This window comes from Protopterus annectens, chromosome 13.part0 (genome assembly GCF_019279795.1).
Source record: "Protopterus annectens isolate FY-2018-M chromosome 13.part0, PAN1.0, whole genome shotgun sequence".
Lineage (NCBI taxonomy): Eukaryota > Metazoa > Chordata > Ceratodontiformes > Protopteridae > Protopterus > Protopterus annectens.
In genome coordinates this window covers 758,698,792-758,723,366 of record NC_056747.1, presented here as the reverse complement: position 1 = coordinate 758,723,366, position 24,575 = coordinate 758,698,792, and the positions used below count along the sequence as shown (strand labels likewise).

General features: G+C 43.4%; 1 protein-coding gene across 4 annotated transcripts in view; it reads left to right on the top strand.

The window, feature by feature from the left end:
• The window catches only part of GIT1 (GIT ArfGAP 1), a 1,727,505-nt gene that overhangs the window by 931,449 nt on the left and 771,481 nt on the right, over positions 1–24,575 (top strand). For all 4 annotated transcript variants that reach the window (XM_044054459.1, XM_044054456.1, XM_044054457.1 and 1 more), the window contains one exon: positions 5,197–5,269. In XM_044054459.1, the coding sequence (XP_043910394.1) occupies positions 5,197–5,269 (73 nt within the window). The remainder of the gene's footprint in view (positions 1–5,196; positions 5,270–24,575) is intronic.

Below are 24,575 nucleotides of genomic sequence, written 5' to 3'. Positions count from 1 at the left end.
GGAAGAGATTCTGTGCCTGGAACCAGGCGCACAGCCTTGACCCTCTTGTCCCAAACATTCCTCAGATACTTCAATATTTAACTGAGATGCTGGACAAGGGCCTCTCCTTCTCATCAATCAAGATCCATGCCTCAGCCATTTCTGCTCATTACAACACGGATCCACCAATTTTTTTTCTAATCCTTTGCTCAAACAGTACCTCAGAGGGGCTAAAAACATAAGACCGCCCCGTAGAGCACTTACCCCAACTTGGGACCTCAACTTTGTTTTGGAAAAATTAACTTTACCTCCTTTTGAGCCAGCTAACACAGCAGAATTAAAATACATATCTTGGAAAACTGCTCTGCTACTGGCAATAACATCAGCATGAAGAGTTTCAGAATTACAGGCATTAATGGCAGTGGAACCTTTCCTCATTTTCCACCAGGACAGGGTGTCTTTAAGAACTAACCCTACGTTTATGCCAAAGGTGGCATCAAGTGTGGCTCTAAACCAAACTATTCATTTGCCAACTTTCTATCCAAAACCACAGAACAAGGGGGAGAAACTACTACATTCTTTGGACATTCACAGGCAGTTACGCTTCTACTTGGACAAAACAAAAGCTTTCAGAAAAACTGAGCAATTGTTTGCGGCATATGCTGCAGGATCACAAGGAAAGTCTATCTCAAAGCAGACTATTTCAAAATGGATAGGACATTGCATACGTTTCTGCTATTCTCACCATGGGAAACCTTTACCTAGCAGCATTAGATCTCACTCCACCAGGGCAGCAGCCACTTCAACTGCCTACCTCAGAGGAGTACCTACCAAGGATATTTTGGAAGCAGCAACATGGAGTTCTGTACATACCTTCACCAAGCATTACCATTTGCCTTTATACTCCAAATCCAGAGCTGTGCTGCAGGGCCTTATAGCCACCCCTAATGCCTTATAGAACCAGCCTCCCTACCTCAGCTTTGGGATTCCACCCAAGTGTAATGACTGCAGCAGTGTAACACGATGAACATAGTACAGTTTTGTACCTACCATAAGTGTAGATGTTCGAGTGTAAACACTGCTGCAGTCCAGGTTACCCTCCCTCCTTCCCCTCTTACTTGCTGGTACGTACCTATGCCTTCTACCCTTTACTACCTATGGGGAGTATTTGCTGGTAACTGAAAGTTGTTGTTTGCTTTTCTTATGTATGTTTTATTAGCAATTTGAATTGCCTACCTATTTGGGGGCACCTGACATCTGGGTCAAGAAAAACTGAAGAAAATGGCGTCGGCTGCATCTTATATACCCCTGTCGCACTGACGTCAGGGAGGAAGCGACAGCAACCGACGCCGGACCAGGACTTTGGAACTCAGGCCAACTGGGGAACCGCCTGACAGCAAGATAACCCAAGTGTAATGACTGCAGCAGTGTTTACACTCGAACATCTACATTTATGGTAAGTACAAAACTGTACCTTTTCCTTGCAGATAGTGTAGCATTTTCTTCTAACCCCTATTGTATGACTAAGATTTAATTAAATATTGCATTTAATCAGTAGCTCTAGTTTCCTTTCTTTTGCCATCATCCAGAGGAAAATTATAAACGCATATTTGCTTACATTTCTGGAACTATAAGTGATGTTAGGTTGTTTATTTCATTTCATCAAAATAAACTAAGCATTCCATGGGAAAATAAACAGTTGCTGATTGGATAACAGCTTATATTGTTTTATCTTATGGCTGGATAAATCTCTTCATCAGCCTATCAGATATATTTCAGCTTTTGCAGTTTTCTTCAGAAGTGTCAGTTGCTGTCATCTGTGAAGAAATGATTTGGTCTGTGGTGCATATTAACCATTCATTAGTTGGTATTATTTACCTAGGCCAGAGGTGTGCTTACTTTAATTGCCTTCCAAGGAACGTTTCCTGGAACCTCCACATGTTCCAGGGCTAGAGAGGTGTTTTCTTTGTCTTCCAATGTGTGTTAACTAGAACCACCCCACTGCCTTTGGGTGTTTAATTTGCTACTGTTCTCATAAGATAGAGGTTCTTGTGAAGACATGCATGGGTGCTGTTATAGTACAGTTTTGTAGGAGGCTTGTTATAAAGTAGATGTTTGGATCCAATTATGTCTTCACCATATCCGCTTTCTCTTTCCAACCCAATTTATCTGTTGTTGATCGTCTTTAATGTGTGCACAGGGTGTGTTGGTGATATGCTTCAAAAGATGACGTTATAGTCTAAGGTTGCTGTACAGTAATAAGATTACTGTGTTAAGGTAAAGGCTAAGCATTTAATTCAGTGTAGTTTTGCTTTCTCTACAAAGAACATATGATACAGGATGTTGCTCGGACCTGGTATGGTTGTCTTTTGAATGTTGTTAGAGAGGCAGCTTTTCTATAATATCACTGTAGGTAGAGTGGGTGACAGAGACTGCCCTTTTATAAAACACTGCTGTTGATTGATCAGGGTCCATACATTGCTTTTGTGGGTTTAGAATTGTGCAATTCTTTTATGGTGGCCTTGACTGTGAGAACTGGAGATTCTCAGTGCTGGTTGACAGTTTGTGTACTAGTTAGTAGCAGCAAAACCAGCCAATTGAGAGACATGAACTGATTTTATGAAAACATTCTGGAGAGCTGCCCACAATAAGGAGATGCTTAGCCAAAAGTCTGGATTTCCTATTGAAATTCTGAGGGTCAGAATTGTACTCCTGAAAAAAAGCAAGATTGTGCGTGCAAATAACTGAGAATGCATCCAAAGTTTAGAGTTGCTGTACCTTTGAGTTTTGATTTGTATAAGTAGCAGGAGCGGGGGGGGGGGGGCATTTGTTGGGTGTGGTACAGGAGTGAGATGCTTAGTGGTATCACAGTAGGTTACAAACATTTTACAATCAGTTAAGTGTTCAAAGCTGCAGAAGTCATTATGACTGTTGTACTTCTGCTAGAGACCTAAAGGTAAAGATTACAGTGAATACGCAAATTAAGTTTTGTGTATAATGGTTGTGCCTCACACAGCTGCTTTTTTTCACTTTTTTATTGCCACACCTTACTGATTTCGACAGTTTCTCATTCCCATTGACTTCATCCAAGTTTTATGATCAATCCTCTACTTACATACAACTTCAGACACTATTCATAAATATCCCCACCCTCAATTACCCTCAGAACCAACCTCTGTTATACCAAGCAAGCCTCCTCATTGATTGCTCCAACGTTTGGGCATTACCTTCCAGTACACCTCAAGGAGTTTACTTCTTCTTTTTCTTTCGGCTTTTCCAGGTTAGGGGTCACCACAGTGGAACTCCAGTCTGCTAATGATTGGCAGTAGATTTTTACGGTGCCGAGGTGCCAAACCGAAGCCCAACCTTCAACGAAGGCACGCCCATTTGATTACCTTAAATTCTTATGTGAACTCAAAAGCATTTTCCATAAACAACCCCAGTGTTTCTGCTTCTCTAATGGCCATGCCACTTAACTCCTTTTACTTTGTTTCCACTATTTCATTTTGCTCTGTCTTCCACTATATCCGTTCCACAGACCTATATGTACTGTTCATTCTTGATTTTTTAAACATCTTTATTAAACATATTTTTAAAAAGTGACATAGGTATATATACATACAATAATAGAAAAGAAAAAAACATATTAGCATTTCCTTTATTTTCACTCTGTATACATTTTAATAATTTTCATTGGCTTACTACATGCATTGCTCAGTTCCTGGCTTTCCTTAAATTTACTCCTTTTCCTGAACACTGTTTTTTTTGTATGTATTGTTCCCACAAATCCCACTGTATTCTGCAAAATATTTTTATTGGCTCCTACTTGATATGTGCCTGCAGTATTTATCCTCTATTAATTTAATCTTTAACTGTTTAGTTCTGTTATTGTGTGTAATAGCCTGTTAACCTTCTACATCTGAAATATTTTTGTGTGAATTTCTTTTTACCTGGGCTGCTTCTGCAGTTGGTCAGTTTTGATCAGTGCAGTATCCCAGTAAACAAGTATAAATAAAAATAAATACCTGCCTCACAACTACCATCGCTGTACCTCCACACTTGATGGGGGGGGGGGTACCCCTGTTTCTGTTTCATGTAATTGATAGCCATTAGGTCTTGAATGAGACAATCTGAAGCAGGAAGGTCCCAGTTGCCCAGTCATACTGATATTGTAGTCGCAGTGTTTTTTTTAAAGCTAAATTTAGGCCTTACTGCCCTTTGACTCTCTAGTATAGAGAACTAACATTGTACAACTGAACCAATGAATGTTGACACCTCTCCATAGTTGTTTCTGTTTAATAATAACTGGGATTACTTTAAAGCATCTTAATCACTTTTCTTAAGCTGATTTCTCTTTTAATTGCTTGCATTTGTATGTTACAGTATATATTCAGAATCGTTTTAGGTGACTTTGGGAAGGGTTGACACAAGTTTTGATGCTATAGGATATAGTGTAGTTCTATTTATGCTTATGTATGAAGACTCGCTACACTGTATTTGTTTCTTCAGTGGTGCAGTGGGATGGCATGTCGAACAGCTACAGCATCTTAACTGCAGAACATTTTCCAACTTGGATGCCTTGTGTGGCAGAGCTAGACTCATGCCTTGTAGGCACTTGTGCGTATCAAGTTAATATTGAATGCCTTCCTGTCCATTATGATTACCTCTGGATTTGTCTACTTATGTCTTGTGTAACTGATTCGCTTACATTGTTGCTCAATTCTTTCTTGCCAGGAAAAAATACTCTGTCCAGAAAATCAATAAAGTTAAAGCAGCTTAGTTTAGCAAAACAAGTTACTTAAAATTCACAGCCTAATAGCAGTGTAGTACTGTTTAAAACACCCTTAAGTGCTGTTCCTGTTGTACAGTATAGGAAATAAATCCGAAACCTTTTTATGTCATTGAAGTGTAGGTGAATGGGGCAGTGCTCAAGCAGTGGCTGTTTATACCACATCACAGAAAAATGATTGCGTTTGCAAGGTAAATTTGTTTTTGTAATCTGATGGCTGTTAATCTGATTTGCTGCAAAGGATGTGTAATCTATGCAGAATTACAGGGTAGGGGATTTCAGAGCAGCCTACTGGAGGGGTTAGAGTTGGTCTCTTTTTTGCACAGTATGACAATAGAAATGGTTTCACAGTGTGGACTGTAGAGTACTTAATAATGCATCTGGCAGCATCAAGTGACCTGCTGTATTTTCTTGTTTCCTTGCTGCAGCTGAGTAACCGACTGTTTGAGGAGCTTGCAATGGATGTGTACGATGAAGTGGATCGGCGGGAAAATGATGCAGGTAAGCTGACATTTAGTTGTAACTATACCTCTAGCTGCAGTCCATGCCATGTAGCATGTAGGAGTTTGTCACTAGCAGGAGAAAACTGTTCTATAATAAAAAAGGAGGTTCGTTGTACTGTTGTAGATCACAAATTTTAGGGGAGTGTCATGAGGTTGCTGTACAGCAAGATGTCCTTCTAATCAGTGTTGCAGTATTCTTTATGTATGGGTTGTCTTCCATCCTATGACCCGACGTCTGGCCAGTATACAAAATCTTTTAGCCACTGTCAGTATGTGGGATGTCGCACATATGCTCTGACAACGTCAGCCATAAAAGGACGTCCGCACGTACCATCCTGAGAGCTTTTCTGCCTTCACTCAAAAGGGTGACTCCTACTTACGGTCTGCAGTCAGATTCCGTGTGTTGCTGCCAGCTTCAGATAAGTGCCCTGTTGGAGATTTATTTTTTTGCCACTGCCTTTTGTTATTCATGTCATCCAGGAAGGGCAAGTGTAGATGTGGAAGGCAGATTCCACATAAAGATAGCCACAACCTCTGTCTTTTCTGTTTAAGGCCTAGTCACGACTATCGATACTGTTCCATTTGTCAGGCTTGGCCTAAGACGTTGCGTAGCCAACTTTTGCATTAAATCTCTACCTGGAGAAAGCAGTGGCTTAAATGTCTGGCTAAAGATGTTATGGAGAGTTCCAGGGGTCCTTCGGCCGAGCAGAGTTTGAAGAGGAAGGAGTGCAAGCAAAGACCTGAATCCTCTTCAGCTGCACTTCTTACCTCAGACGTATCCCTTGAGGTCAGTGAAGACCCGGTGGTATGGTCAGAGGTTGGGTACGGTTCTTCGGTGGATACCTCTTTGGAAGGCGCCTAGGAATCTGATCCCAGCACGTCCGAGGCAATGCAGATGTCTATTTCAGGTGGAATGGGGGAACCGCAGCTTGTTGTGCTCAAGGACTCCAGGGGATGTTCCTGCCGTTTTGACTAGGGATCCTTCTCTGTCTATTGCAGACATTAGACCTAGGTCGGGATGTTCTTCGTGTTTCACTGTTGCAGTCATTACATTTGTGTTATGTGCCTGCAGGTAGCCCTCAGCTGGCCTGAATATCAAACTCTTGGGCTCTGCGTCAGATGCCATCTCTTCTTCAATGACAGGGAGTCAGGGGTATAAAGCATGCAGCTGACGCCATTACATCAGTCTTTCTTTCCACGCAGTGCCCGAAGCAGAAGCAGTTCGCAAGTGTCGGTCGGCCGACTCCTGAAATTTTCGTTTTCATGTTTCAGACCCGGCCCAAAGTCTTCAAAAGAGCTAAGTACCCCATTGGGGATCCTTTTTCTTGCTCTAAACCGGTCAGTAAAAGTTCACAATTGTAGTACCTGTGGAAAGTAAATACTTCATAAAGATTTTCATTTGTACTGCATTCCTTGCTTAGGCTCAGATCACGACGTCCCTCGCTGTCGGTTTTGTGCCTTATTCAATCCTCAAACTATTCGTCATTGGTTAATGTTTGCATCAAACTATTTCGGTACTCTGTTTAATTATCCAGAAATGTCTTCAGTATGCCATCCGACTACCGACATTCCGAAAAAACATAAAGATAAAGACAGACAGACCGCATAGGTCCAAAGCTGCCGACGACACTTCCGTTAAGCTAGTGAGGCGCTTTTGCAGTCCCTGATACCCACTACTTCTGATTCGCAGGCCTCTACTGAGACCCATTCAGAGTCCGGTATGCCGCAAGATGCTTCTTCGACTGTGGAACCTGCAGATGTCTCTACCTTGAATGGGTCCGGAGCCGCTGTGCAGGCACCGGCTTCTGAGGGTGTATTCAGGCCTACTGACTTGCATTTCAAACCAACGCCATCTTCTTCTTCAAGGCCTAAAACTCGACCCATGCCTAGAAAACCAACGTCCAAACTGCATGGTCAGGCCCATATGCCTAAAAAACAAATAAGAATGACTGAAGACCTTATTACTTTAATTAGGGGAAGCCAGCCTTCTCCCTCTAAGAGACCTAGAACTGATTTTCCTTCTGATTCTTCTGATCAGGACTCTGTAATTTCTGTTTCTTCTGATGACCAGGATTTGCCCTTATCTACCTATGAGGATTCTGATGCAGAGGACTCTATACCCTCTGCTTCCCCTCCTGAAGATTTTTCTTTTGGTGAGACTTTGCACACTTTTAGGGAGCATTTCCGCTGGGAAAGCCAGGATTACTCTGACTCCAAAAATAAGCTTAGGGAATTCTTACTCCTACCTCAACACAGGCCTTTAGCTATCCCTCCTGTACTGGACATTGTAGATGATGCCTTCCTGGAATCTAGCCTGGCCCCAGACACTTTACCTCCAGCTCCCAGGAAACCTGACAGGAACTGGAGTACCTCTCACAAGTTCCTCTTTAAGAATCCTACTGCGGACCCAGAGACCATTTCACAGGGACCTAAAGGCATTGAGGCTACTACTGCCAAAAACCCTATCCCCTCTGATAGAGATTCCAGGGCCCTGGACAGATGGGGTAAGAAGGTATACACTTCTGCTACTTTGGCCATTAGGGCCTTAAACTGCCAGTTTCATATCAGCAACATATTATTGGACTACTTAAACAGAAAGTGATGTTGATTCCTGACTGTGCTGAAAATAAAGAATTAAAGGATTTAATGCATTCTGCTGAACAAGTTGGTAAACATACTTTGTAATGTGGTTTTGACTCTTTAGAAGCATCTTGCAGGGCTGCTGTCACTGGGTCTGTTCTTAGAAGGCATGCTTGGCTTAAGGAGCAAAATTTGTCAGATCATGTTAAAGCTAAATTACTGGATGTTCTCTTAAACCAGGACCGCCTGTTTGGCAACAAAGCAGAAGTACTTAAAAAGATGGAGGAAAAAGCTAAATCTATGCAAACTGTTAAAGATTTCCTGCAAGTACAGCCTCCCAGATTTAGTAGGCATTGGCCATCTAAGAATTGGTCCTTTCTTGTCTCTTCCAGGCCTTCTCAGTCCAAACCCAGGAACAGCAGATCACCTAGGCTACAGTCTCAAGGTACTCACAGGCCTAAGCAGTGGCGAGCTCCTACTTCCAAAGCTGGAAGTAATAAGACACCCCCCTATGATAAACTGTCACAATGACTTAACCTTAAACCTTCCAAGCCCTGCTCAACTGCCTGCTCCCTTAGGGGGGAAATATCACCCTGCATGCAAAAAAACTTGGAACTCATTACCCAGGACAAATGGGTTTTAAATATAGTTTCCCAAGGATACAGATTCCACTTTCACACCTTACCAACCCCAGACAGTTGACCAGACCTACCCCCAAATCAGTGGGCAGAGGCTCAACAGCAGGTTCTCTCTCTTCTAAGTATTAGGGCTATTCAGCCTGTCCCAGCAGAAGAAAGGGGACAAGGTTTTTACTTGAGATTTTTCCTGGTACCCAGAAAAGACAACTCCTGGTGTCCTATCCTGGACCTCTGTATCCTAAATACCTTTTTGGTAATCCCAAAATTCAAAATGCTAGCTCTTCATCAGTTGCTTCCCATGCCAGGCAAAATGCCTGGTTGGCAACATTGGACTTAAAGGAAGCTTACCTGCACATTCCAATAAGGGAATCTTGCAGAAAATACCTACGATTCAGAGCCGGCTACATCCACTATCAGTTCTCTGCACTGCCCTTTGGCTTATCTATTGCACCCAGGGTATTCACAAAGTTCCTAGCTCCAGTCATTGCATTATGCAGGCAAAGAAATATTCAAATATACCCATACATGGATGATTGTCTAATTCAGGCAGAAAGCCAGGACATGGTATTGAATCATCTGGCATTTATAAAGAAACTGCTAACCTCACTGGGGTACACCATAAACTAAAAGAAGTCTCATCTAGTACCCTGCCAACAAACTGTATTCCTGGGAGCAAACTTGAACACAACTTCCTAGATGGCTTACCTCACGCCAGAGAAACAAGTTTATTTGACAGCCTGCTTCAACGTACTGACCACAAAGACCCAGCTATCTGCAAGGAAAATACTGCAAGCCCTGGGGTTCATGGCCTCTTGCATCCTACTAATTCCATATGCAAGACTGCATATGAGGAAACTACAATGGTATCTAAAAAGCCTATGGTGTCAACATTCCCAGGACCTGGAGTCATTGATCCCGATCATTCCTTGTATAAAGACAAGAGTTCCTTTGGTGGGGAGAGGCCTGCTACCACAACAAAGGACTGCCGTTCACTTTACCCCCTGCTGCCCGAACCCTAACAACAGACGCATCAGACTATGCATGGGGGACTCACTTGGCAGGGCAGTGCATTCAGGGCAAATGGAACCAGAGTCAAATGCATCTGCATATCAATCAAAAAGAAATGTTAGCTGTGCAGAATTCTGACAGCCTTCAAGGACTACATTCTTCCAGGACAATTATTGATTAAGACAGACAACACCACTGTTATGTGGTACATAAACAAGCAGGGGGGACCCACTCATACCCTCTCTGCAGACTAGCCATGGCCCTGTGGAACACAGCCTTGAGCTACGAAGTGCACCTACAGGCTCAGTTCCTGCCAGACAAACTAAATTCACTGGCAATGGAACCACACGAGTGGAAACTGGAACCAAAGATATTCAGTATTTTGAGAAACAAATGGGGGAGCCCAGAGACTGACCTGTTTGCCTCCCCTCAGAACTACCAATTGGACAAATTCTGCACAAGGACTCCCCACAGACAAGCTTGGAAAGTGGATGCCCTGTCCTTTACCTGGGAAAGCCTCTCAGTTTATGCCTTTCCCCCTCTGCCTCTCCTCTCGAAAGTTCTGCTAAAGATCAAACAGGACTATACTCATTGCACCAGACTGGCCACGCCAACGCTGGTACCTCCTGTTGCACAGTATGTCACCGCTGGAACCATGGTACCTGCCTCAGACCCCTTCCCTGCTGTCCCAGCAGGAGGGCCATATTCTGCACCCCCAGCTTCAAAGCCTGAACCTTGCAGCCTGGCTAATTTTGTGAGCTCTCCAACACCATCCCTCAGTAAGCAAATGCTGGATGTCATTTTACAGGCAAGGAGGCCTAGTACCAGAAAATCCTATGCTGAAAAGTGGAAAAGATACTGTTCCTGGAACCAGACTCAGGGGATGGGCGCAAGAGTGCCCAACTTACCGCATATTCTTCAATACTTAACAGAGATGCTCCACAAGGGCCTTTCCTTCTCATCTATTAAAATTCATGCCTCGGCCATTTCAGCACATTATAATACTGAGCCACCCCTCTTCTCTCACCCCCTGCTGAAGCAATTCCTCAGAGGGGCCAAATATTTAAGACCATCCAGGAGAGCCCCTACTCCAACCTGGGACCTTAACTTTGTATTGGAAAAGCTCACCCTACCTCCTTTTGAGCCAGCTGCAACTGCAGAGTTGAAATTCCTTTCTTGGAAAACAGCTTTCCTTCTAGCCATCACTTCAGCTAGAAGAGTGTCTGAATTACAGGCCCTCATGGCAGTGGGAGCCTTCATTATCTTCCATGCAGACAGGGTTTCCCTCAGGACCAATCCTTCCTTTATGGCCAAGGTGGTGTCTAGTGTGGCTCTAAATCAGTACATTCATTTGCCTACTTTTTTCTCTAATCCACAAAACAAAGGAGAACGGATACTGCACTCTCTGGACGTGCGCAGACAACTTAGATTTTATTTGGACAGGACTAAACCTCTCAGAAAATCTGAACAGCTGCAAATTGCCTTTCCTGCAGGGGCAGAGGGGACGGCCATTTCAAAGCAAACCATTTCTAAATGGATAGCCCATTGCATTCATTTCTGCTATAAGCACCACGGAAAACCTACCCCACAGGGGATAAGATCACATTCCACCAGGGCTACATCTGCTTTACAGCCTTTCTCAAAGGCGTCCCTACCAGGGACATCCAAGAAGCTGCTACCTGGAGCTCTGTACATACTTTCACCAAGCATTACCACATGCCTATTTTTTCTAAATCCAGAGCTGGTTTTGCCACTGCAGTCCTGCAGGGCTTAATAGCTGACCCTAATGCTCTCTTTCTTCCTCCTCCCTTCCTTAGCTTTGGGAATCAACCGAAATGTGATGACTGCAACAGTGAAACACGAAGAACATAGTACAGTTGTGTACACTTACCAGAAATGTAGATGTTCGAGTGTATTCACTGTTGCAATCCTGGTTACCCTCCCTCCAACCCCCTGACTTCTCTTGGCTCTACCTTTCTTTCCTGTTTGGTGTATTTAAGCTTTCTGGTGTATTTGTTTTTTGATGGCGGTGTACCATAACATATAATTGCCTCCCATTGTGGGGGCACCTGACATCTGGGGCAAGAAAAACTGATGTAATGGCGTCTGCTGCATGTTTTATACCCCTGACGACCTGATGTCATGGAAGAAGAGAGAGCATCTGATGCAGGAATCCAAGACTCTGGTATTCAGGCCGGCTGAGGCCCACCTGCAGGCAGGTAACCCAAATATGATGACCGCAACAGTGAATACACTCGAGCATCTACATTTATGGTAAGTATACACAACTGTACTTTTCTTTAAATTATTGTTGCCACTAGTATGTTGGTCATGCAGTGTGGTTTTCTGTGTACTAGACATCTTCAAAAATCACGTAATGAGGAGGATTCAGAAAACTGTGTGAAGGGATAAATCAAGCTGGAAAATAGGGATATATCCCCAAAAATAAGGACAGTTAAGAGGTCTGAGATGCTCTTTCCCGCCACCCTCTTACTTTAGTTTGTTTTTTGTTGCCAGCATGAAGACATTGATTTTTGTATAGTTAGTATTTTTTTTTTCAGAGCTCTAGCATCCCTCTTTCAGTTGACATGAAAGTTCTGAAGTGGGGAGTAGGGGAGTAGTTATTTTGATTTCAACATTTTAACATTTCAGCATTTTGATATTTCAAAACTATACGTTTAGTATTATGGCTTTTTAATAAGTTAACTGGAATCAATTTATATGTTAATGTAACTGATGCCTTGAAAGAGAGATCTTGCCCATTAGTTATGCCAAGAATAATATAAAACGTAAAATTATCGAAGTATAATCAGTTTAAACATTTTAATTGTAGAAGAAACCACCCTCGGGGTCTGTTCTAAGACTGCACAATATTTGCAGGATTCCCTGCCAGCTATCCTTCAGCATGTGGGGCCTGTAGAATGTGTTCAGTTGATGTATCTTGTGGTATTGAAGTCTTATTGGCCTTTACAGTTATCCATAACCAGAGAATCTGAAAATCATCTCTAAGAATCCGTGCACTGTGTACATTTGCGTTTGTGTGTGTGTGTGTGTGTGTATACATACATGTATTTATATATAGGTATGTATGCACGTATCTGTGTATACGGCCTTCATCTGTCTCCCCTGGGCTTCAGGCTTCTGGCAAAGGCTCCTGCCTCCTCCATAGTGCCTTTTTTAGGCAAAGTCATGATGACAAAATTACCAATGTGAAAAGTTCTTCTAAATGAAATTTAAAGGTCATGCTGCTAAACACTAGGAGTCTTAACATGAAACTGTACTCATTCCAAGCATTCCTCACCCTGGAAGATACTGACATTTGTGCAGTTACTGAAACCTGGTTCAAAACTGCAGAGAGCACCTCAGCCTTACCAGGTTACTTGTCCTACCATACTTTCAGACCCCAGACATAGGGCTACAAAGCAAAAAGAGGTTGAGTTTCAATATTTATCAAAGACATACACACTTCCAGGCTGGTCAAACAGTATGATGCACAGGAGACACTCCAGGTGCAGTTAACTATTGACAAAACACCTATTTAAGTCATAGCTAGCTACAGATTCCCAACCATGACTCAGGAGGCCCACTCCGCCTGTCTGGACTTACTTGAATCCATCAGGATTCAACCCTCGACCCTGATTGTGGGCGACTTTAACTACCCAACCATAGAGTGGAAGACCTATTCTAGCTCAAACACGGACACCCAGAGATTCCTTGACATCATCAATGCCAATGCATTGGATCAGCTGGTCGACAACCCCACACGAGGTGAAAAAATCCTGGACCTGGTGCTAACCAACATGAGTAGCCACTGTAGCAACCCTACGGTGTCATCCTCCTTAGTAAGATCTTACTAAAGCAGTCACTTTCAAAGTGCCCCCCCCCCTCCAGGGTCGAACAAAAAATATTTTCCAAAGCTGAGTACACCCTGCTGAGAGCATGTATAAGCAGCTTCACAGCCACCATCACTTCAATTGAATCAAGCACTGATGTCCAAGCCTACACCAAAAAACTGTATGAGCACCTATATAGCTGCATGGACTCAGCAGTACCTGACAGGATCAAATCATCTTCCTCAAGGAAGAGTAAACCTGTCTAGTGGGCAGCAGCAATAAACAGACTATAATAAAAGGAAAAAAATTGCTGTCCAGGACCAAGAAGGAGCAGGTGCCAAGTTGGAAGCAATCTCTCCTTTGAACAAGCAAATAAGGTCACTGGTGAAATCCTCTAAGGCTAACTTCAAGTCCAAATTGGCCACATCCACTAAGAACAACCACAAGGCCTTCTTTGCATATGTCTGCAGTGTCAAAGGTAACTCCCAAATCTTCTCTGAATTGGTGGTCAAGAATACCACGTACACAAATGCCATAGATATAGCTAAACTGCTGGCAGACAACTTCAATGAAAACTTCACCCCCCTCGTCCCCCCCATCAGTAAACCAGAACATCCCCATCACCTGCCCCCCACCCCCCCACCCCTCATCACCAGGGAGCAGGTTATTAATGCCCTCCCAAGGCCAAAAAATACAGCCTCCATGGGACCCGACAACATCCCTCTCTGTGTCCTGCATGAATTCAGGCAAGAGCTCTCAGCACCACTCGGCACCGTATTCAACCAAAGTTTGTGCACCGGCTTCATCCCAGAGCAGAATGGAGGAGAGAGCCACTGTCATCCCTCTGCACAAAGGTGGAGCATCCACAGACCCAGGCAGTTATAGGCCCATCAGCCTAACTAGCCTGATCTGCAAGGCCATGGAATGCATTATCATTGACCTTATAAACAAGGACATTGGCAACCTCCAAACGCTTGATCCCACACAGTTTGGTTTTGTCAAAGGGAGATCATGCCCGTTAAACTTGGTCGCTTTCTTCGAAACAGTCACCAAAGCCATGGATGAGGGGAGGACGGTGCATACTGGCTACCTTGACCTAGCCAAAGCCTTCAACACTATTTCCCACTCTGGCACAATAGATAAACTCTACTAGGTAGGCGTCAACCTGTATGTTACCAGATGTGTAGCTAACTGGCTCACTGATAGAACCCACTCAGTCAAAATAGGGGAAGCCACCTCTAGTAGTAGACCCGTAACAAGCGGTGTACCCCAAGGATCAGTCTTGGGGCCTCTGCTGTTTGGAATATACTTTTCTGAGTTGCAAGCCAAAACCAGTGGTCTGTGGCTGACCAGGTTTGCAGATGACTGCAAGCTGGCACTGTCATAAATTTCTCTAGTGATGGAACATCCTCCAAGAAAGCCTTAACCAAACTAATGACTGGTGCCAGAAGCATGGCCTCAAAATAAATGCCAAGAAGTGCATCATCATCCCCTTTGGGAAAATGGTTTCCCCACTAATTATTACATTAATAACAAGGTACTAATCATGCAATCAGTCGTGAGGGACTTGGGCACCCAGGTCGATAGCAAACTGACTTTTGACCATCCATTGTACGGAAGGCTTTCTACGTGGCCCACCTCATAAGTAAGGGTATTTCATCCAGTAAGAAGGCGGTCATAACATCCCTGTACTCCTCCCTTATTAGACCCATTATCGAGTACAATGCTCCCTTCCTTCTACCTTGTCAAGCACATGCAGCAGTTGGAGAGACCACAGAGGTTCCTAACCAGGAAAATCCAGGGTCTCAAACACCTATCCTATACAAATAGGCTAAAAGCCCTGTCCCCTCTACACAGTCTCATATAGACTGCTCAGAGATGACCTGTGTCTGGCATACAAGGCTATCTCAGACTCAGCCTTGATGGAGTTGCTGCATGTCCGTAAGTCAAACTCCACTCGCGCAACCCACATGCAAGGTCTCAACCTGGTCTGTGACATTAATAGAACTTGTTGGCGGGATAGATTTGTGTCCCAACGTCTCCCCATCTATGGAATAGACTTCCTCTCCTTGTCAAACGGAATACCTCACTAGCCCTCTTTAAAAGGAACCTGGACGACTGGATGGGAAACAGAAAATATACCCCTGGGATCTCACCTGTGTCCCTGCTGGACAGGGAAAACAGATGCTGATTTTCTGACTTTGTGAGAACATGGGTGAAATTCTTTGCTAGGCTTATAAGGCCTTTTGGACCAGTAGCCTAGTATCGTCCTATGAACTTCTATATACACACGCATGCATTTTATACATACATATATACATATATATATATATATATATATATATATATATATATGTTTCCACTTCATATCATCAAATTATCATTTCATCGAATTTCAAATCATCGAGACCAAATCGTTGAAAACACATATCGAATCTCAAATCATTGAAAACTATAAACCAACCAGAAATAACATTCCACAAAGTTTTTACTACATTTATGCAAGTGGGGCAAGCCCCCCTGCACCCCCCACCCCCTGTAAATAAATATTCTAACTCCAAGGTTGCATTACAGTGGGGGGAAAAGGTAATTTCCTAACCTCACTGTAGTGCGACCTTGGAGTTGGTATATTTAATTACGGGGGGTGCAGGGGGGCTTGCCCCCCTGCATAAACATAGTAAACAGCGTCTGGGATGTTATTTCTAGTTGCATTATAGTTTTCAATGATTTGAGATTCGATGATATGAGTTTTCAACTAAATGAGTTTTCGATTTGAAATTCGATGAAATGATAATTCGATGATATGAAGTAGAACCATATATATATATATATATATATATATATATATATATATACCTACACACTCGCATATAAAATCCTTAAAACCACCTGCCTTGGTCATGGTACCAATCAGTCCCACTTTGACCCCTAGGTTGGGTGATCCAAGATGAAAAAAGACTAAGACAAGAAGGATGAACCCTGTTACCTCTCGCCTACCTTATCTCCCATGGGACTCCAATTTCATTGTTGTCCCTATAGCGGGAATGAGCTTATGTCCAGCCTTGCTTCAGGGTGCATGTGATGCTGACTGCTCTGGGAGCAAAGGCTAAACATGCACGGAGTCCGATTGTAGGCGGTGGAGAACAGCGGTCAATCAGCCAATGATCAGATGGTAATCAGACTGCCATTTGATACCTAAACACCAATCAGTAGAAACGGGTCCAGATAAACCAGCATAAAAACAATACATAATCATGAAACAGTATAAAAACAGCTTAAAAAAAAACACTATAAAAAATCTTCCAGTGACTTCAGCTTGAATGCAGTCCTGTTTATTGTAGGTTCTGCTTACAGGATGGATGAGCACTGCCTAGTGAGTTACCCCAGCCTAAAGTTGATTCTTATATACATCCATTTTGCAAGGTGAGGGTGAAATTTAAACTGTAGTTCACAAAGAGAACAAGAAGTTAGACTTACGGATATGGAGCATCTGTAGTAGGGCAGGGTCTGAGATTGCCTTGTAGGTGAGACATAGGTCACCTCTGAGCAGTTTATATGATACAGAGTAGAGTGATAGTGATTTGAGCCTGTCCACATAGGACAAGTGTTGGAGGCCCAGAGGCTGCCCAGTCTCTGGAATAGACTTCAAAACAGAGTACCTCGCTGACCCTCTTCAAGCGCAACCTTAATGAGTGGGTGGTAAACCACAAATTTGTCTCGGGGGTTCCACCTGTGTCCCTCATTGACAGGGGTGACGAGTGCTGACTGAGGTTTCATTTTGGGGGTAAACTCTTGGCTAGTCTTGTAAGGGCCCCAGGGCCATTAGCCTAGTAACCTCTTATGATCCATTGTAAATCACCCTGATTGGTCTAGGGAGGGGCTGGAATACCTTCTCTTCCAGCTTCTGTGGGTATGTTTTTGAGGTGGGCAGGTCTGATGCCTCAGTGAGGGGATCACAGGAGGAGAGATCAGATATTGACAAAGCGTAAGCTAGTTAATAGTAATAGTGAAATACAGCATATTGTAATAAAAAAAATTAACAGCCTTGAGCCCCATGCATAATGCTATATATGTCAGTGCACTTTAAAAATTATTAAACCATGGGAGAGAACTGCATCAGCCTAGCTGTTTCTAGAGCCAACGATATTTAACCAACAGTGAAATGGGAGCTGTTCCGTGTTTGGAGGAATGGGTTAAAAATGCACTTGCCTGTAAGGAGTTTAACTAGTGAGGGGAAAGAAGCAGAGGATTGGGACCTCCAGTTGGTTGTTCTGGGGGTGAATTTTGTAGACCCATGGAAGTGCTGTAAAGCTCAGTGAGTATATGTATATATATATAGAGGCTCCAAAATGGGATTCTGTAAAGCTTTCTCCAGTAATTGTCTCCTGGTATCAGTGGGTCCTGTGAAGACTAGGATTACTTTAGGGTAACATTAGCAAAATCCAGTTGTCCTGAACTCACGTAGTTTTGCCCAAAGCAAGGGTAGGAAAGTAAGGCCTTGCTCTTTTTGAAGCTGATCTCCTGTAAAATGCTAGATGATGGGTAGCACACTTTTTGTACTGTTGCAGGTTAGGGAATCTTAAATGATCTAACCCATGCCAAAGGAGGCGGGTGGTTTGCCTAAAAGGTGTCCAAACTCCAGCTATCTGTTTACATCTGGAATGGAATCTACTAAACTAGATAAGTCAAGGAGGGGCTAGTTGGGGGTGTTTAAATCCTACTCAATATGTATCTAGCCGAACCTGGATCTATTCAGCATGGAGGGGCTAGCCAGAGTTGGATACTAGAGATATGGGAAAACATAGAAAATCACAATTGGGAGGAAAGACCTCCATAAAAAGTGTGGCCAACCAAGTTTCCTGGTACCAGGTCCCTGGGAAGAAGTAAATGTAGATGAAACTGGGGTGGGTTGAAGCCATATGAGGTCAGAAGCAAGATGGTGGCGGTTCCAGCCCCAAGTTAGTGCATGCTACTATAAAGAAATGCAAGTAGTGAAGGTGCTGCTATAAAGTGGAGTAAGTAGCAATGGGTATGTAGTCCTTTGTGAGGATCTAAGCATATCTAGGTAGGCTTGAACAGCTGTTATGCCTCAAATATGAATACTTATGTCTGCTTAGTTCACTATGTCACCCTTACCAAGGGGATTCTATAACTCTGTGGTAGGATTACTGATGACTGGGATTATGTACTAGATGTATGGGGGTGAATTGGTATACCAGATAGTGAAATAAACCAATACCAACAAAAGATGATCTGCGCTGATATTAGAGGTCAAAATCCCACTTTTTTGTTGGAGGGTTTTCCCAATGATCCATGGCTCTCATTTGAGCACCTCAGCTTGTAAATGCTATCTCAATGTTTAAATAATGAGGGGAAAAAAGCCTTAGAGTCAGACAAAGTAGTAGGTGACCAAAGAACTCAGAAATACAGCGTGGCTATACCAAACTGCAGCCTGGTGTTATTAAATAAATGTCCTTGCCACTGCCAGTAATAAGGTTTAATGTCTCAGTCTGAGAAAGACGGTCTTAATCAAAGTGGATAAGAACTGGTACCACAGAAAACAAAAGGATTCAAAAACTTAAGACTAGACCATAAAACCAAAAACTGAAGACTTTAAAAAAAAAAATATGAAGGCTTAAAAGAGAGTCTCCATCCATATACCAGTACTAAGGAATAACAGTAAAAATTAAAATGTGAATAAAAGATACAATTAAGACAATTGAAAGTTTTACAAGAGTAGGTATACATAAGATAAAATGGTCAATGGGTGGCTACACAGCCGATGATGTTCATCGTGTTTCACTGTTGCAGTCATTACATTTGGGTAATCTGCTGGCAGGTTGCCCTCAGTAGGCCTGATTAACAAAGTCTTGGGTCCTGCGTCGGTTGCTGTCCCTTTTTCCATGACGTCAGGTCGTCATGGGTATAAAACATGCAGCTGACGCCATTACATCAGTCTTTCTTGCCGCGTGGTGCCCGAAGCAGAAGCATTTTGCAAGTGTCGATCGGCCAGCTCCTGAAATTTTCGTTTTCGAGTTTGAGCCGAAGTCTTCAACTAAAAGCTAAGTACCCCACTGGGGAAACTTTTTCTTGCTCCTTAACAATGTCAGTAAAAGTTAATAATTGTATTACTTGTGGGAAGCAAATACCTCATAAGGATTTTCATTTGTATTGTATTCCTTGCCTAGGTCCTGACCACGATGTACCTTGCTGTCGGTTTTGTGCTTTATTTAATCAGCGCACTATCCGTTGTCGGTACATTTTTGCTTCAAAATATTTTGGTTCTGTGTTTAATTATCGAGAAATGACATCAGTTAGCCATCCGACTACCGGAATACTGAAAAAATGCAAAGAAAAAGACAGAGACAGGCCGTTGAGCTCCAAAACTGCCGACAATGCTTCTCCTAAGCCAGTCGACAGTTCGCCGGTACTCAGTGAGGCACTTTCGCAGCCCCTGATACCCGCTACTTCTGATTCACAGGCCTCTACTGAAACCCATTTGGAGTCTGGTATGCCGCGAGATGCTTCACATGTGGAACCCGCGGATGTCTCTACCTTGGATGAGTCCGGAGCCGCTGAGCAGGCACCAGCTTCTGAGGGTGTTTTCAGGCCTACAGATTTGCATATTAAATCGACTTCAACTTCAGCGCTAAGGCCTAAATCTCGATCTATATCTAAAAAAACGACGCCCAGGCCACATGTTCAGGCCCCTATGCCTAAAAAACAAATGATCAAAATGGCTGAAGATTTAATTACTCTAATCTGGGATAGTCAACAACCCCCCCTCCCCCAAGAGGCCTAGGATTGAATTTGACTATGAATCTTCTGAACAGGACTCTGTTTCTTCTGACTCTTCCAATGATCTGTATTTGTCCATTCCTACTTATGAGGGCACTGATGCAGAGGAATCCATTCCCTCTGCTTCTCCACCTGAGGATTTCTCTTTTGGGGAAACTGTACATACTTTAAGGGAGCATTTCCACTGGGAAAGTCAGGATTTCTCTGAATCCAAAAAGAGGCTTAGGGATGTCCTTCTTCTTCTTCAACATAGGCTTTTGGCTATACCTCCTGTACTAGATATTGTTGATGTGTTTTTGGAATCCAGTATGGCCCCTGATTCCTTGCCTCCAGCCCCTAGCAAACCAGACAGGTGTACTACAGGGTTCCTGAGTCCCACAAATTCCTTTTCAAAAATCCAGTTGCGGACCCTGAAACCATTTCTCAGGGCCCCAAGGGCATTAAGGTTTCTACTGCTAAAAATCCTACCCCTTCTGATAGAGACTCTAGGGCGCTGGATTGATGGGGTAAAAAGGTTTATACTAATGCAGCCTTAGCAATCAGGGCTTTAAACTGTCAATTCCATATGCTAAAATATCAACAGCATATCATGGGACTGCTTAAACAGAATTTGATGTTGATTTCTGACTGTGTGGAGAATAAAGATTTGCAGGATTTATTGCATTCAGCTGAACAAGTTGGCAAACATACTTTGCAATGTGGTTTTGATTCTTTAAAGGCCTCTTGCAGGGCTGCTGTTACTGGGTCTGTGCTTAGAAGGCATGCTTGGCTTAAGGAGCAATCTCTGCCTGATCATGTTAAAGCAAAACATTTTGATGCTCCTTTACAGCAGGACCACCTATTTGGCAATAAGGCTGAAGAAGTTCTAAAAAAGATGGAAGATAAAGCTAAATCTATGCAAACTGTGAGAGATTTCTTACAAGTGCAACCTCCTAGATTTAGTAGGCATTGGCCTACTAAGAACTGGTCCTTTCCAGCTCCTTCCAGAGCCACCATTCCAAACCCAGACATTCCAAAAGCACCAGGTTTCAGTCCCAAGGGACTTTCAGAACTAAGCAATGGGGTGCTTCCACTTCCAAATCTGGAAACAACAAGGCACCACCTTATGGTAAACAGTCTCAATGACTTCCCTTTGAAATTACCAAGCACTTTGCCGCCCCTTTGGGGGGGAAACTGGCTCTTCATTCAAGAAACTGGCAACTTGTAACTCAGGACAAATGGGTTCTAAATATAGTGTCCCAGGGATACAGACTTCATTTCCACACGCCAACTCCAAATGGGTGGCCAGACCTGCCCCCAAATCAGTGGGCAGAGGCTCAGAAACAAGTACTTTCCCTCCTAAACATGGGGGCTATTCAGCTAGTACCAGAAGAGGAAAAGGGACAAGGTTTCTATTCCAGACTTTTCCTGGTACCCAGAAAAGACAAATCATGGCGTCCAGTTCTGGACCTGTCTACTCTAAACACCTTTCTGGACATTCCAAAATTCAAGATGCTGACTCTTCACCAGTTACTTCCTATGCTAGGCAAGGATGCCTTGGTGGCAACTCTCGACTTAAAAGAGGCTTACCTGCATATCCCAATCAGGGTATCTTGCAGAAGATTCCTATGCTTCAAAGCAGGCTGCATGCATTATCAGTTCTCTGCACTGCCCTTTGGCTTGTCCACTGCACCCAGGGTATTCACAAAATGCCTGGCTGCAGTAATTGCATTTTGCAGGCAAAGAAATATTCAAATATATCTATATCTGGACAATTGTCTAATTCAGGCAGAAAACCAGGCCATTCTACTAAAACATCTGGCGTTTGTAAAAAGAGTTCTAACCTGTCTAGGGTACACCATAAACGAAAATAAATCTCAACTGGTACCCTCTCAAAAGATTACATTCCTGGGTGCAAGCTTGAATACAACTGCCCAGATGGCTTCCCTTACACCAGAAAAGCAAATTCATTTGGTGACCTGCTTCAAACAGGTGGCCACAGAAACCCTATCTGCAAGGCAAATACTGCAAGCCTTGGGGTTCATGGCCTCCTGCATTCTTCTAATTCCATATGCAAGACTGCATATGAGGAAACTTCAGTGGCACTTAAAAAGTTAGTTCATGGACTCAGCATTGTCACAGCCTGGAAACAATGATTCCTATCATACCTTGCCTATGCCTAGAGTTCCTATGGTGGGCAGAGGCCTGCCACCAAAACAGCGGACTGCCATTCACACGACTGCCATTCACACCAGCCCTTGCCGCCCAAACCCTAACTACAGACGCATCAGACTGTGCATGGGGGGCTCATCAGGCAGGGAAGTGCATTCAGGGCAAATGGAGCCCAAATCAAGTGCACCTTCATATCAATCAAAAAGAAATGCTAGCTGTACAGAATGCACTGACAGCCTTCAAGGACTACCTTCATCCAGGACAATTACTGATAAAGATGGACAACACCACAGTTATGTGGTACATAAACAAGCAGGGGGGGGTACACATTCCTACCCCCTCTGCAGACTAGCCATGGCATTGTGGAACACTGCCTTGAGTTACCAAGTACAACTACAAGCTCAATTCCAGCCAGGAAAGCAGAATGTTCTGGCAGACGAACTAAGCAGGAATTTCATGGACCCTCATGAATGGAAACTGAAACCACGGATTTTCGACATGTTGACACGCAAATGGGGCAGCCCAGACATAGATCTTTTTGCCTCATCCCAGATTTACCAGTTGGACAAATTTTGCACAAGAACTCATCACAAAAAAGTCTGGAAAGTGGATGCTCCGTTCTTCAGCTGGAAAAACCTATCAGTCTATGCCTTTCCCCCTCTACCTTTGCTCTTCAAAGTTCTACTAAAAGTCACACAGGACAAACCAAAAATGATTTTGATTGCTCCAGACTGGCTTCGCCAACACTTGTACCCACTCCTGCGCAGTGTATCACACATTTCTCTGTGGCACCTGCCTCAGACACCTTCCTTACTGTCTCAGCAGGAGAATCAAATTCTGCACCCTCAGCTCCCAACATTGAACCTTGCAGCTTGGTTAATCACTTAAATTCCCCCTTAGCATCCCTCAGCAAACCTGTGATGGATGTCATTTTGGAGGCGAGAAGACCTAGTACTAGAAAATCTTACGCTGACAAATGGAAATGATTCTGTGCCTGGAATCAATCTCAAGGGATGAGCACAGCAGTGCCCAATTTACCTCAGATTTTACAATGCTTAACTGAGATGCTTCACAAGGGCCTGTCTTTTTCTTCCATAAAAATCCATGCATCAGGCATTTCAGCTCATTACAACACAGACCCTCCTCTCTTCTCTCATCCTCTTCTAAAGCAGTATCTCAGAGGGGCCAAAAACTTGAGAGAACCCAGGAGAGCTCCAACCCCTGCCTGGGACCTTAACTTTGTATTGGAGAAACTCACTCTGCCTCCTTTCAAGCCAGCTGCAACTGCAGACTTAAAATTTCTTTCCTGGAAAACCACCTTCCTTTTAGCAATCGCTTCAGCTAAAAGGATATCTGAATTACAGGCCCTTATGGCAGTGGAGCCTTTCATCATCTTTCATGCGGACAGGGTGTCACTCAGGACCAATCCATCATTCATGCCCAAGGTAGTATCCAGTGTGGCTCTTAATCAGTCCATTCATTTGCCAACTTTCGTTCCCAATCCACAGAACAAGGGAGAGTGGATTTTGCATTCACTGGATATACACAGACAACTTAGAATGTTCTTCGTGTTTCACTGTTGCAGTCATTACATTTGGGTAATCTTCTGGCAGGTTGCCCTCAGTCGGCCTGAATATCAAAGTCTTGGGTCCTGCGTCGGTTGCTGTCTTTTCTTCCATGACGCCAGGTCGTCAGGGGTACAAAACAAGACATCCGATGCCATTTTCTTTAGTCTTTCTTGCCGTGAGGTTCGAAGCAGAAGCAGTTCACAAGTGCTGGTCGGCCGACTCCTGAAATTTTCGAGTTTCAGAACCGAAGTCTTCAATTAAAGCTAAGTACCCCGTTGGGGAAACTTTTTCTTGCTCCATACCGATGTCAGTAAAAGTTAATAATTGCATTATTTGTGGAAAGCAAATACCTCATAAAGATTTTCATTCGTACTGTATTCCTTGTCATTTTGGAAGCCAGAAGGCCTAGTACTAGAAAATGTTACGCTGATAAATGAAAATATTCTGTGCTTGGAACACAGCAAAGCCAGATTTTCCTCAGATTTTGCAATACTTGACTGAGATGCTTGACAAGGGCCAATCTTTTTCATCAATAAAAATCCATGCCTCTGCCATCTCAGCTCATTACAACAGAGAGCCAACGATTTTTTCTCATCCTTTGCTTAAACAGTATCTTAGAGGGGCCAGAAATTTAAGGCCTCCCAGAAGATCACCAATTCTTGCATGGGACCTCAATTTTGTATTGGAAAAACTCACCCTGCCTCAAATTGAACCAGCTGCTACTGCAG